The sequence below is a fragment of the Mytilus edulis genome, chromosome 7 (genome assembly GCF_963676685.1).
Source record: "Mytilus edulis chromosome 7, xbMytEdul2.2, whole genome shotgun sequence".
NCBI lineage: Eukaryota > Metazoa > Mollusca > Bivalvia > Mytilida > Mytilidae > Mytilus > Mytilus edulis.
In genome coordinates this window covers 9,015,974-9,031,121 of record NC_092350.1, presented here as the reverse complement: position 1 = coordinate 9,031,121, position 15,148 = coordinate 9,015,974, and the positions used below count along the sequence as shown (strand labels likewise).

The window sequence follows — 15,148 nt, the reverse complement described above, 5'->3', positions numbered from 1 at the left end:
AAGACTCATCAGTGACGCTCAGATCAAAATAGTTAAAAAGCCAAACAAATACAAAGTTGAAGAGCATTGTTAACATAACTTTAAAATAACAGACCTAGTTGTATAAGGAATCCACAACCTACAATATTTGAAACACGTTCGTGAGTAACAGCTTTACCTATTTGGTTACCGTGGCGTACTAGTATGCTAGTATATATAATGCTTTTACCGAGTCAGGCATATGATAGTTGTCATCCATTCGATTGATGTTTAAAATGCATTGGTTTTGCCATATGATTAGGAACTTTCTGTTTTGAATTAGCTTCAGAGTTTGGTAATTTTGTGATATTACGATATGCGTGATAAGTAGGTTCGTCTTAGGGTTATGAAAAAAAAACAGAATAAGAAGAGTTTAAAGACTTTCTAACACCGCATGGCTTAAGTTTTGTCTTCAATTAACATTTTGACATCATGCAATTATTTATTTTAATTATGTGACAAAATTCTTTAAATAAGGATACATTATTTTGTAATGGGTGGCAAATTTACATTAACGTGTAAAACGGATATTACTAGAGGTCGGATGTTTTAAAACAGTCACCGTCAAATAACTTCTTATGTGATTAAAAAGAGAATGTTAAAGAAACATTGTTTATTAGATCGATTTGCAATCTCATTAACATTATGATCCTTCATTTTTAGATCATATAAATTTGAACGAATATTTCTTTTACATATTAAAAAGCTAATACATTATTTTTTAACATTTGTAAGTATCACGGATGTCTAGTTTCCAAATTTCTCTTTTAATGCTTATTAATTAAGAAGCATGTTATACAGGAACTACAATACATTACAATGCATTGATTCAACTTGGGCTTAAAACATTGATTATTTTGAACTTTTAAACTTATTTGTATTTCAAAATGAATCAAGTGTCTACACGAAATAAGAATTAATTTGACATACAAAACTTTGTATATGAAAACTTTACAACATTAAACATTTGGGTTTTACAACTTTACACGCTGCTTTAGTAAAACTTGCATTTTAAAGGGAGGGTATAAATTGCAACAGAGGAATCGTATTACTGTATTGACTTATGTTTACTACCATTATCGAATACGCAAACACACATACATAATAGGAAAATGAAATACATATTTTTTTCGATTTTATCAATTTTTATGTCTAGCTTTTCACAAATAATATATTGTGAAATAATCCAATTGCCAAAACTTCTTATATTTTTATTGACATATCTGTAAGAAGACCTATTGATTTTGTTTTGTTTTATTTTGTTCTTCCATCTTTTTTGTTCTTCCGTCATTTTTGCTTCTGAATTATTGATGTAGTTGCCCCACTTGTCAATAAGACTTTTTATACATGATGTCGAACAGTTATTGCAATTTTAGAATTATTCCTAATGAGAAAGATCATTTTCCAAAATGAGAGTGATCTCGCCGTATACTGTTTGCTTGTAATCGCTTCATCAGAGAGAATAGAAGCTATCGCCTAAATGTTTTCTACAAATCTTCATTCGTTTAGGTTGATCTATGTTTATTAACATCTTATACTGTAGGAGTTATTTCTCTTTTTGAGTTTGATATAAGTGGTATGTTATTGTTACTTATAAACTGTAAATGTATTGTAAAAAGTAAAAACACAAAAACACTGAACTCCGAGGAAAATTCAAAAGGGAAAGTTCAAAATCAAAAGGCAAAATCAAAAGTCCAAACACATCAAACGAATGGATAACAACTGTCATATTCCTGACTTGGTACAGGAATTTGCTAATGTAGAAAATGGTGGATTGAACCTGGTTTTATAGCTAGCTAAACCTCTCACTTGTATGACAGTCGCATCAAATTCCATAACATTGTCAACGATTCACAGACGATTCACAACGACGAATTGGTAATATTTGAGCTCGATGTACATAGAATGTGAACTGTTTACATTTTTATTTTTAATAGACGTGATTCTCACCTTATTCTGCATACTTCAAATCTGCATCTAAAGGTTAAATACAATTTTACATATATATTTATATGTTTTTACTTTCATTTAACAAATAGTGGAAGTGTGTGCTACCGTAGAGAATATTACAAGAAAAAGGATCAAACTGGCTGTTGGCTATTTGGATGGTGGAGGTGTTCAAAATATAAGTGAGCATTTAAGAACAATAATTAATAAAGTGATGGAGAATACTTGCTCCCTATCTGGTAATGTAGTTAAACTACAATTTACAGGATTCCAGTGACATAATTTTGAAGACCTGCTTCTCTGAATTCATTTTTTGTAATTGGGCTGGACTTAGTCACTCATTTATTTAAAGGACCAAGGACACAATTTAAAACATACTATTTTACATTATTCAGCATATTTTATACATCCAATGATAACTGGAATTACCAACAAATATGCGGTATATAGATGCAAGGCTTTTTTTTTATTGAACAGACATACGTGTATGATAGTATATTAAGCTTAACATAACTATTGATTTTCTAATCAATTTAATCTTAAATTTGTTAGGGTTTTATAAAGTATAAGAGTAAAGATTAAAAATACAAAAATATTTTAACTATATGGCTACGAGTACTAAATAATGTACAATAAAGTAAAAAAATATCGGATAAAATTTGCTTGAGATTATTACTGTGTTTATCGAAGACGTTTCCAATTAATGAAACAATGAATTTAATATCACACATATAGGCAATAATTTATAACTGGCCTCTTTCCTACAAAAGCGTCATGACACATCTTCCATAGGCACAACATAACTTATTAATATATAACCTACATTTTTTTTAAGACTTCAAGTCAACTTACATAACTTATGTTACTAATCAACTACCTCTGTATTTAAGATCAGTATCAAGATCCCGATATGCATGCTGCTCAGGATGGGTTTATGAGTCAACCGGTTGCAATTATGGTAAGACTTTCATCAATGTGTACGATTTTGTACCATGCATAATGAGTAGTGTGTCTGTCAAATTTCCAATTGCTTTAAATAGATAAAACAAAATCCTTTGCAATAATACAATTTGCCGGATGAATTATGTCATTGTTGATTTGTTATTTAGATTAAACTCCATTTAGCTATTGTTTTTTGATTTGTTTCGCCAAGATCAACCGTAGACACAAATGTTAGAAACAGAGTATAGTGAATATATGATTTTTAAGAAAAGATATGCATCAGATCGTTGCAAAAATCATAATTTTGAAGCCACATATCTTTTTAGATCTTGCAAGTATCATTCGTGTTAATTAGGTACAGATGAAATTGTTGCATAATTAAGATAATTTAATGCCTTTTGTTTGGAAGTAATTTAGAGTCTAACTCAAGCTCATGGAAATTAATTTCAGAAAAGGTACTGTGTGATCACTTACAATGTAATTGTAGGATTTATTTTTATGTTTTGATTTTTGTTCAAGCTGTTTGCGCTGGAAGAACAAATCTAAATGGTGCTTGCCACAGAAGTTACAGTGACGATAAGATTATCTATCGTGGCGGTAGAACACAAAATTATGGCGGTGGAACTTGTACACAGCCAAACAATTGTGAAAACTGCAACCAAGGATTCTATAATGATAACAGGGGATATTGTTCGAGTATGTACATATTATGTAATAAGGTTGCTGTGTTAATGTTATTTAGAATCTGTTATAATTAATTATATTGGTTTGCAAAAAAATAAAACATCAGAGCATATTTCCCAAAAGGGAAGCATAATTTGGTAAACAACCATGTTAATTTACTCTTTATGATTGAGTTAAGCCTGCCAATTGATATTTTATTGTGTGTTTTATATGTTGTGATGTTATGCTTGTTGTTCGGTGTGAGCCAATGCTCCGTGTTGAAGGCCTTACATTGACCTATAATGGTTTATTTTTATTAATTGTTATTTGGATGGAGAGTTGTCTCATTGGCACTCACACCACATCTTCCTATATCTATAAACCTAGAATTAACTTTTAGTAATAAGACTAATGACATGTAGGTCAAAATCGTTAAAAGCGAATAAATCAGGGACATTATGAAACTTGCACACACTCACTATATAACGATCTCACAGTTTGTCATGGTGCCAGCTTTGATGCAATGCTTTTGTGAAGGTTGATAAAATTTGGATGTTACGTAAATACAGTCAAATTGCATTATCTCAAAACCGACGGGATAGTGTCAAAATTTCGATTTAACAGAGGTTTGAATCAAGTGCAGCTGACATGAAATTAATGAAAGGGACAACATAACGTTTTTACTCTTCTATTAGGTAAACCGTTATTGCGTATCATGTTGATCAGATCTTACATTGTTTAGCCTCCTATAGTGTAATTTAAAAAAAATTGCACATCATAGAGAATACACTCATCATAGATACAAGGACTAAATTTTGTATATACGCCAGACGCGCGTTTCGTCTACAAAAGACTCATCAGTGACGCTCGAATCCAAAAAGTTAAAAAGGTCAAATAAAGTACGAAGTTGAAGAGCATTGAGGACCAAAATTCCTCAAAGTTTTGCCAAATACAGCTAAGGTAATCTATGCCTTAGTTTTTCAAAAATTTCTAAATTTTGTAAACAGTTAATTTATAAATATAACCATATCAATGATAATTCATGTCAGCACAAAAAGTGCTGACTACTGGGCTTGTTTATACGAAATCTTGTGCTTATATCATTTTTTTTTTATTTCAATGGCCCCATCACTTATTGGCCTGAGCGTGTCCATGTGTGTTATCCATGATTTTCCTGATAACCTTCCGAAATCAAAATCTTGTCCAGACTTTTCAATTATGTATTAAGTTCCTTTTTTAACATTATCATATAATGATTAATTTCAGATTAAGTTTGCGTTTTGTGTCACCTGACCAATTTAAGAAGTTATTTGGACTGATTTTGAAAATTGATCTTCAGACCGAATTTGCATTTTTATCAGAATGGCCTACTTTTGTTAATTTGATGGTACCGAAACATCCTGTTTTGATCAACCATATGATTACTACTTGATAAAAAAATAAATCAATCTTTGAAAGTCGATTTAATCATGTGAATGTTAAGTGGAGAAATGACAAAAAAGAGGCTACAGCGAGATCTTTAAAACGAAGTTCAAGCCTCGTAAAGATTATTTAAAGAGTAAATTTAACATGTTGAACACTTGAAATGATTTTTTTCAAACAAATAACGGTATTAAATCTCTTACCCTATTACTGCCAAGATGGTCCTTATCCGTAAATTATACAAGGTATATATGTCGAACCATTTGACAGCACAATGGTGTATTGTTATAGTTCTGTATATGAAAATTATGAATCTGTGCTTCCGAACCGCTTTTATCACGTCTCGTCCTTTTTCTAAAAAAGTTCATCAGAAGGTACCAAGACCTTGTTGATAAATATTCCGTATCAACTTCACAAATAATAAATGATGGTCTTGATGCATAGATTCTGCGTACTTATGTTGTTTATCATCTTAACAACGTGTTATATTGTTCTTTCATTTGTCTTTGATCTATTATTAATATTACTTTTACTGCTGGATTGTTTTATGTGATATTCATTTAACGTGGCTCGGTACTTAAACAACCCGTCAATGTGTTTGTATCATCTTTCATTTTTTGCTGGTGTGTTTTGTATATGCGACTTTTTGTGTTTCTTTGATAGATGTGTTTTCTGTTAAATTGTTTCTTTTAAAACTGTTACACGATAATGACTGCTGTACCCATATTTTGACTATTTATGTATTATGACTGTGAGGTTCATCCATCATTGTAAATATTACGGAATTTGATGAAACTGTCTTTACAGTGAGAGGTTTAGCGTCATAAAACCAGGTTTAATCCACCATTTTCTACATTTGAAAATGCCTGTACCAAGTCAGATGTGTTTTGTTATTTGATTTTGCCATGTGATTATGTACTTTCCGATTATATTTCCTCTAAGTTCAGTATTTTTGTGATTTTACTTTTTATTGAGTTATCTTCAAAAAGTAATGCATAATCCCAGTAAAACGGAAAAAACTAAAATGAATACGAGAGGAGCTTATTACCAAATCGAAAATAAAAGTATATTTACGTTACATTCACGTGATCCTCATCATCATTACTAATTTTTACGTTATTACTGTTTCATCTTTTTTTCAATTGATAGACTCGTAAATATGGTATATTGTAAATTATTGCATGCTCACATTAATATTGTATTGTAATTTATTGATATACGGAGCGATCTTCATAAGTATGGTTTACGTGTGTCCAATCCATTTTACTTTGAGTAGATTATATATGTTTAAACTAAACCAAGCGCGACCTACAAGTACTAAAGAAAGCCAACTGAGGATATTTTTGCCTTCTCTGTTTTGCCATGATACCGTGTGGAAATGTCACCCCAAGCCTATATGCAAGAATGTAACTAGCGATTGATCACTAGCGATGAAACAATATTAATTCTTTCCGTATTTTGTTTTATTATAAAATCAATAAATTGTCATGTAACCTTCACTGCTTTTTAGGTAAAGTTTTTGTATTATTGAAATGTTTATAATGTTATTAAAAAAAATACTTATATGGTCCAAATACTTCTATGGTCCGGCCCGTTAGCAACCAAACGAGTATTATACTCATATGGTCGGACCATATGAGTATACGCGTATGGTCATGACCATACGCGTATTGTCCAAATACTCATATGGTCCAGAACATTTATATATACTAGTTTTTTGAGTAAATGTGTTCAAACAATAATTATTGTGTACGTATACTACCAACATATCTAGTTGAATCACATTGTCAAGAGAAGAAATCGCAAAAGGTCATACAGAGTATAAATCTTTAATAACCAGCGTCAAATTTCTCCATGTAACAATGTGGTTTGATAATTGACTGTCATCATCTCTTTTGTAGAAAATTTTTGTTTTCAATCGACTCTTTATTATCAATTTCTAGATGTAAGTCCAGTTATTAGACTGACTGTTTTATATTTTATCCGATAAGAGGTTATAGGTGTATTCAACACGGTCTCCAAACAGGGCATCATGCTTTCTGGTCTGTCCATCCGTTCGTCCGTCTGTTCTTTCGTCCGGTCGTAAGTCCGTTCGTTCATCCGTTCGTCCGTCCGTTCGCCCGTCTGTCCCGTTCCATGTTAAAGCTTTTGGTCGAGGTGATTTTCGATGAAGTTAAAGTCCAATCAACTTGAAACTTAGTGCACATGTTCCCTATTATATTATCTTTCTAATTTTAATGCCAAATTAGAGATTTTCTCCTCTTTTCATTTGTCCATGGCCACTGAACATTGAAAATAAAAGTACAGATGGGGCATCTATGTACTGGGGACACATTCTTGTAAATTACTGAGTAAAATATTATCTTTTAAAAGGATAATTAGGAGATAACTGAATTGCATTTTAAGCTCCGACGGCATCAATTGGGGATTTGATGGTTGCAAATTAAGTTTACTGGCGACGCGTTAGCCAATCAAAATGAACATTACAAACGTTGTTGCATTAGAATTTTCATGCTCATTTCATTATATAATTTCTCCTTATAAGTCCTGTGGAAACATGTTTTGTTCTATGTTCGCCGAAAAGTTTCAACGGCATCAAGCAATTGATATATTGCATTTCTAGCTGATAAAAGAGGAATACGAATGTTCTTATACAATAGCTACACAGAATTATCTGGTGGCTAAAAATTGAAATAATCATTGATAGATAAAGTAGCTTTACTTAGTATAATATAAAACATGCATAAAAAATATATTGGCGATATTTGATTAAAAACTTTTTTTCAGTCAATACACTAATGAATCCAGGAGATGAAAGTCGTTGAAATACTTTGCATTTTCTAATCCCTAAATCACATTTTAGTTTGAGTTTTGTATTGTAGTTTGTCCTAGTATAAAACACTGCAACTACAGAAGTTGTACATCTGTGTCAGACAATCACTGTGAGTATTGTGAAGGGGAGATACAAGACAAACTGTATTGGAGGGCCTATACAAGACATAAGGACAAACATGGCAGTGATGATTCTTTCATGAAGAATTGTATACGTAAGATATAGCTTATACGTGGTAAGGTGTCATACAGATCAACTGTTTAAATTCAACTACAATTAAATGATTGACTTCTGTGTATTCATTATTATCTATGTAATATATCTTTTATACCAGCGATTGCGGCTGTTATTTTATGGTAACTATAATAAAACTTTATTTTATTTTGTCTTTTTAAACTGTAAACCAAAAATAGCTTCTTAAACAATAGAGTTGTCTCTTCAATGGAAACATATCTGGATGTCCCCATAAATATTCTACAGACTATAACAAATCTGATATCAACATGAAATTATTCACATTGACAAAAACATTGAAATAACGGTATACATGTAGAATGCACCGAAAGTTATTCGTTGTGAATGATACCGCTACCACATGTGTTCGTACAAAATGTAATGCAGAAAGTTGAAAAGTGGTGTATGTGAAACAAAGCAAATGGTAAATAACGGTAAAATAAAGATTGTTTTTGGAAGCCATAACGCGAAGTTCCTGAAATTATAAGAATGAAGTTTAATACATAACAATGTTTGTAAGCGAATAGATGTATTCGGTTAACAGGAAAGTGATAAAATAATTACATTAGATGTATGTTTCATTATAATACGTTATTCTGATTGGCTAACTGCACAGCACGTGCTATTCCTGAAACAATTGTATTAGACAATAACATTTATCATTCATGATGACACGAGGTCCCACAATAAAGTGCACAGGCAAATTAAATGAAAACTTGATAAAAATCGTGTTTTCATGATTCTAGCTAAAAGAATGTAATTATAAGTATTGAATGCTTCTTTTTGTAACTTTATAGGGATGTAAAAGCGTTTACCGTGCGCACATTTTAAGAATGAAGCGCTTCCGCGCCTCATACAAAATGTACTTCGGTCAACGCTTTTACACCCCAATAAATTTACAAAAAGCAGCATTCAATTCTTAAATATAAGCGTGAAAACTAATTATACTGTGTCATGTTTCTTTTTCTAATACCCCCTATCCAAGCTAAAATAAACCCATTTAACGCCTGTCTCACTAATGACAAATCGTAGTAATTTACCAATAACAACAAAACCAAAACATAAATAAATGCTTCCAGAAATATGGTAAACAAAGCTATATATTATAGTGAAATGCTTGATAAAATCAGTTCGTACAGAACTTGCTTAAATCAGTTTTATAAAAGAGGGACGAAAGATACCAAAGAGACAGTCAAACTCATAAATCTAAAACAAACTGACAACGCCATGGCTAAAATTGAAAAAGACAAACAAACAACAGCACACATGATACAACAAAGAAAACTAAAGAATAAACAAAACGAACCCCACCAAAAAACTAGGGGTGATCTCACGTGCTCCGGAAGGGTAAGCACATCCTGCTTCACATGTGGCACCCGTCGTGTTGCTTATGTGATAACAAATCCGGTAAATAGTCTAATTGGGTAGGTCACATTCATGAAAGGGAAGGGGATTGTAGTTACGACTTAAGGAACATATCCGATATCATTTGTGAAACGATTATTCCATAACGGTAAACCAACTCGTGATGGCATCCGTAAGCCTCGTCTCATACAATCGATATATTACACAAACACAGTTAAATAATTATAAAGGCCAAACAATACTAATATTATTGTACTCGCGATTACTGAAAAGTCGTTTAAAGATCGATTTGGGCTATATTACAAACCATACATTTCTTGACTAGAATATAAATCCTTCATCTTAAAAGGACAAAGTTTAAAATATGACTTCAGCGTTAAATAATATCGAACTCAAACGAAATTTTAAGGTAGCACAATACAAAGATTTTTTTACTTCCAATCACTAACCTTTGAAATGCTGTAACTTTCTTATGAATGCATAGAAAATAATAAAAGAGGTATATATAGATAGATAAAAGATTAATCTTTTAAATGAATGCAATATTTTTATTATGCAATTATTATGTAATCATTTCTTATGTAATTAGTGGCAAAATCTGGGTAGATTCACTTGAATGAATTTAGCTCTATCATCTCTTTAACTATACTGAAAATTTTAACGGAATCTTAATCAACACATCATGGGCTTCAAAAGGGTGTCTCAGATTGTCTCTATGGTGTTCCATTCTCTTATAAATCTCTAATTAGTGTAAACATCCTAACCACATAAAAGAAGATAAGGTTCAATTAGGTGTAAAATTTGTTCTATACATTCTATCTGAAATCTAAGACACCCTTTTGTAGATAATGGCCATAGGAACAACGTATAATAAAATCAACCCTCTAGGGATACCTATGCAGAAGCTAATTTCATTTGAAAGTGGAAATTTGGTGAAAAATATTTTAGACACAGTTAACATTATAATTGGTTACATAATATTTGCATAATACTAACATTGCATTTATTTGAAAGAGTAATCTGTTAGCTATCCAAAACTACCACTTTTATAAATTTTCAAGCATTATTAAGAAAGTTACAGTATTTTAAAACTTGGGAGTTGGAGTTATAAAATCTTTGTATTGTGCTACCTTAAAACAGAACATCCCTTATCAAATGACAGAATCGAAAGCACAACCACATCCTACAAATGATGAACAACTGTAATGTGCCTGATTTTAAAAGGATTCAAAAAGTATGAACTTGATCAAGCTGATGATATTTGTATTGCAGAGGCTTGTTCATGGCGAAAGAACAGTAGCCGTTGCTACCCGGGTACTTGTATTAGTGAAATTGCTTCTTCTTGCAATTGTACCGAAGGATTTGGCGGAAAACACTGTCAGACAAGTAAGATTCACCTAATTTCATGTCTTCCATTTAAGTAATTGGTTAAAGTATAATATCATAATGAATGAATACTGCCAGCACTATACTTTTCTTCAATACGAACTCATTTAGAAATATTTCATATATAGATATTTCTCGTAGAGAAAAAATAAATTAAAAAGTCGTAAATACTTAATTAACATAACATTTTTTTCAAAGAACATTGAACACAACTGTACGTTATCAGTAGCTTGTGATTTGAACGTTAGGACAATGACACTGCAATAGCTTTCATTTCTTCACATTCAAGAACACGTAGAAATATAATGATTGTTAGCGCATGCAAGGCTATTCAATGTCTAAATTAAAAAGCATTTATTTTACATTTAAGTAACCAAGGATTCAGATATCAAATTTGCTCTGGCAAAGTTTTTAACTGCCAATCCTACAGATGACCCTGTAGAAACACCTGAAGACCCTAATGACCCTATACCACGTGAGACAAAATGGACGAACCAGGTTACAATCAATCATGCTGTGTTAAACGTAACAGCAATTTTCAGAGTGAACAATAGTGCATATCCCCCAAGTGAGACAGGCAGAGAACACTTTGTAACTGGATTTAAATATGGAATAAACAATGGTGTATTGAAACTAACTTTGGAAAGAGGTACAAATAGACTGTATCATTTTTAAAGATACATAATCACTCCTCTTTTTGTGCAGTTACTACCTATTTTTTTGTAAAATATAATTTTATTTGCATGATATTTAATACGTTAATTAAAGTAAACTGTTTAAAACGTTAACTTGTGTTCTACACGACGTCATGATTGTATAAAATCTGTATACACCACTAGCGGAGATATGGCATTCTTATTTCATCAATGAACATGTTTGTTCCCATGACATTCTTTAAATAAAACTGCAATACAATGTGGGCAAAAATATATATCACAAAAGTCAATAGAGGCAAGCTCATTACTGCTCTATAATTTACACGAAGTAATTTGTTTACAAAAATTGTATATACTACATGGCGCCTTCAATTAGTCTAAACCCGCAGAATTATGTTTGTAACTATCCCAAGTCAGGAGCATGTATTCAGTTGTTGTTGTTTGTCGTATATCATATTTTTTGTTTTGTTAAAATTGTTTTGTTACTATGTCTATGCTTTTCTCGTTCAATTGTTTTGAATTAATTATTTTGGAGCCTTTTAATACCTATGCAATATGGGGTTTATCCATTGTTGTTGACTTTGCGGTCATCAATAGTTATTAAGTTCTATTGCATGTGGTTTCTGATGGATAGTTGTTACACTGGCAACAACACCTAGTCTTCTTATTGTAGATATTTAACAACTCGTACGATAATATATTGTAGATGGAAATATTACAATTCCTCCAATAGCTCGTGGTTGTCGAGTAAATAAAGAACTACCGACACCAGACGATTATCTTTGCCGGGAGTCAAATGTCCCATTTAATGAATGGAATGAACACTTGCCATTTCAACATGAAGATATGTAAGTGAATACCTTTATTTCAACTAAACTGTAATAAAATTGAGAATGGAAATGGGGAATGTGTCAAAGAGACAACAACCCGACCAAATAAAAAACAACAGCAGAGGGTCACCAACAGGTCTTCAATGTAGCGAGAAATTCCCGCACCCGGAGGCGTCCTTCAGCTGGCCCCTAAACAAATATATACTAGTCCAGTGATAATGAACGCCATACTAATTTCCAAATTGTACACAAGAAACTAAAAATAAAATAATACAAGACTAACAAAGGCCAGAGGCTCCTGACTTGGGACAGGCGCAAAAATGCGGCGGGGTTAAACATGTTTGTGAGATCTCAACCCTCCCCTTATACCTCTAACCAATGTAGAAAAGTAAACGCATAACAATACGCACATTAAAATTCATTTCAAGAGAAGTCCGAGTCTGATGTCAGAAGATGTAACCAAAGAAAATAAACAAAATAACTGAAACTGTCATATTAAGCGAAATATGCATTTGAATGTATGGATTTTACTCAAGGTTTAAAATACGGTAACCTATATTGTTTTTTTTAAATATTTGTACCTATGTCTCTATGGAAAAATATCTCATTCGTATAGAGAGAGACAACAGTTTACCGCTGTCCAATAGTCATAAGTCGATTAAAAGAAAATTAATCCGGATTATAAAATAAAAACCGAGGGGAAACACATCAATAATAAGAGGAAAACAACGAGACAACAGAAATACTGAACTGCAACAAAAACTAACGCAAACATACATAGACACGGACTGTTTGATAACAACTACTATATTCCTGACTTGGAACAGAACCTTTTCAGAAATAATTTTGGGTTGAACCTAGCTTTCTGGATAACAAAACCTCCTGCATTTATGGCAATATTAACATACGGCTAAAATGATAACATTACGTGACAGTAATGCAGTTCAAATGAACACACAAAAACTAAGGACACAGAAATAAGTAAATGAATAATAAAATGCAATACAACATGTAAACTACTGAATAACAAAGGATACCTACCATGAATTTACGACAGTACAACTAGATACCACACACAAAATATAACTGCACGTCACACAAATGTGTCAAAATCATACCGAAATTGTTCTATTCCGATATCAATAAGCAACTATATCTCCATCTGCTATATTGACATTCTTAAAATGTTTCTTAAGAAACTCAATTCAGAGTGATTGTCTCATCATAATTAATTAATGTACTTTATGAGACGTATGCAAATTCAAATAAAATGTTTAATTCATATATTTCCAGGGTTACGTTCACGCTGCAAATAACAAATGGCGGATATTTGTTTTACATAGACAGAGATGCGTACCCGGATAATCCCGAGACTGCGCCTCGCATCAGAGAGGATTACATCGGAAGGACTGTTACCAGAGATTTTGTAGTACAATGGGATCTTGTTCCACCTTATCACCAATGTGTTGAAAATAACGGTTTGAAATGTGCAACCTCACCTGTTTTCACCCAGGAAGTAACAAACAAGGTATATGTATTTGACAGAAACCGGTCAGAAGGTTTTGTATGTTAGAACAGGTGCTTTATTTAGGTATACGAGATGATATATATCATAGGTTACTTACAAATCATGAAATATTAACCACTTCTATGTAACGCATTTCTTTACCAATTTCATGGGAATTTCAATTAAACTGCCTTTCGAATAAGAAAATATTCCAGCACATACAATGTCTCTTATACCCACATAAACAGTAGAGCAAGAATTGATAAATTGACATAGGACTGGTTGGTTCTGTAATTAATATACTCCTGAATTAAGCTTTTAAAATGTGTTTGCTGTGTAAAAGAGTGGTTCCAAATGCTTAAATGTATGTTTATAAGTGAAATTGCATTGGTAAATGATGTTAGCTCCGTTTTTTGTTGATTTTTTGTCATATATGCGGAATCCTCTGGTTTTATCAATGATGTGGCATACACAAACATTGCCTACTAATCCCTATATTTCTTTTCATAATTTTTATTTCCCGCCATGTTTTCAATGGCTAATATCTCGAAAACACGTTTCTTTATTTATATGCTATCAATGTATTACAGTTATTTAATAAGCTTGCTATTTTGCAACAGAGAACCGAATATCCTTCATTTTTTTCATATTTCAGGTTCGTTCAAACGCCTTTGAAACATGAACTGATATGATTCTGGTTAACCGTTGTATAATACTATTTGGTCGGTGTTTTATAAAAATCGATATAAATAATACGAATTTACCACTGAGAAAGGAAAGTAAACGACTTAGCTTTAAAACATTATTTGTTAATACATTCTATTTCCAGAATGTTGTACTGGTATTCGTTATTCTCACTTTGTCATTTAACCCAATGGTCTCTATTGTATATGCAATTTGTACATACAAAAATCCCTGCGTGAACCATTTGCATCTTTCATGAGCGACAATACTTTCTTATTTCTATGGAATGTACTTTGGGTTCGATAATAATGTTTCTATTACGTAACAAACAAGTTCCTGTATATTGATAAATAGTTGTTCAATGCATTTTCCTTAAATCAATAAAGTTTACTAGTTGTTTGAATGAAGTTCTTTGTCATTCGTTTAATGTTGACGAAGCTAAACTCAATATAAAAAATCGTTAATACAATCTTAAATGATTTAGTTTTAATTAAAAGTCACTCTTTAAATTTTAAACTGAGGCTACTACGAAAAACATCGTATTGCATTATTATATATCTTCTACGTCTAAAAGAATGAAAATTGAATGTTGCCGAATACGGTCCAATGCGACAAATTTCTTGTCGTGTTTCGAATCTTGAATCAACGATTTTCATCAGCA

The 15,148-nt window shown here is 31.9% G+C and overlaps 1 protein-coding gene across 1 annotated transcript; it reads left to right on the top strand.

The window, feature by feature from the left end:
- Window positions 1–334: 334 nt before the first annotated feature.
- Window positions 335–13,869, top strand: LOC139482937 (uncharacterized). The gene is made up of 9 exons (XM_071266966.1): window positions 335–345; window positions 2,058–2,147; window positions 2,856–2,923; window positions 3,427–3,603; window positions 7,875–8,039; window positions 10,697–10,810; window positions 11,181–11,459; window positions 12,173–12,314; window positions 13,590–13,869. Exons 1-9 carry the CDS (start codon window positions 335–337, stop codon window positions 13,867–13,869), a joined length of 1,326 nt encoding a protein of 441 aa, XP_071123067.1.
- Window positions 13,870–15,148: the final 1,279 nt, after the last annotated feature.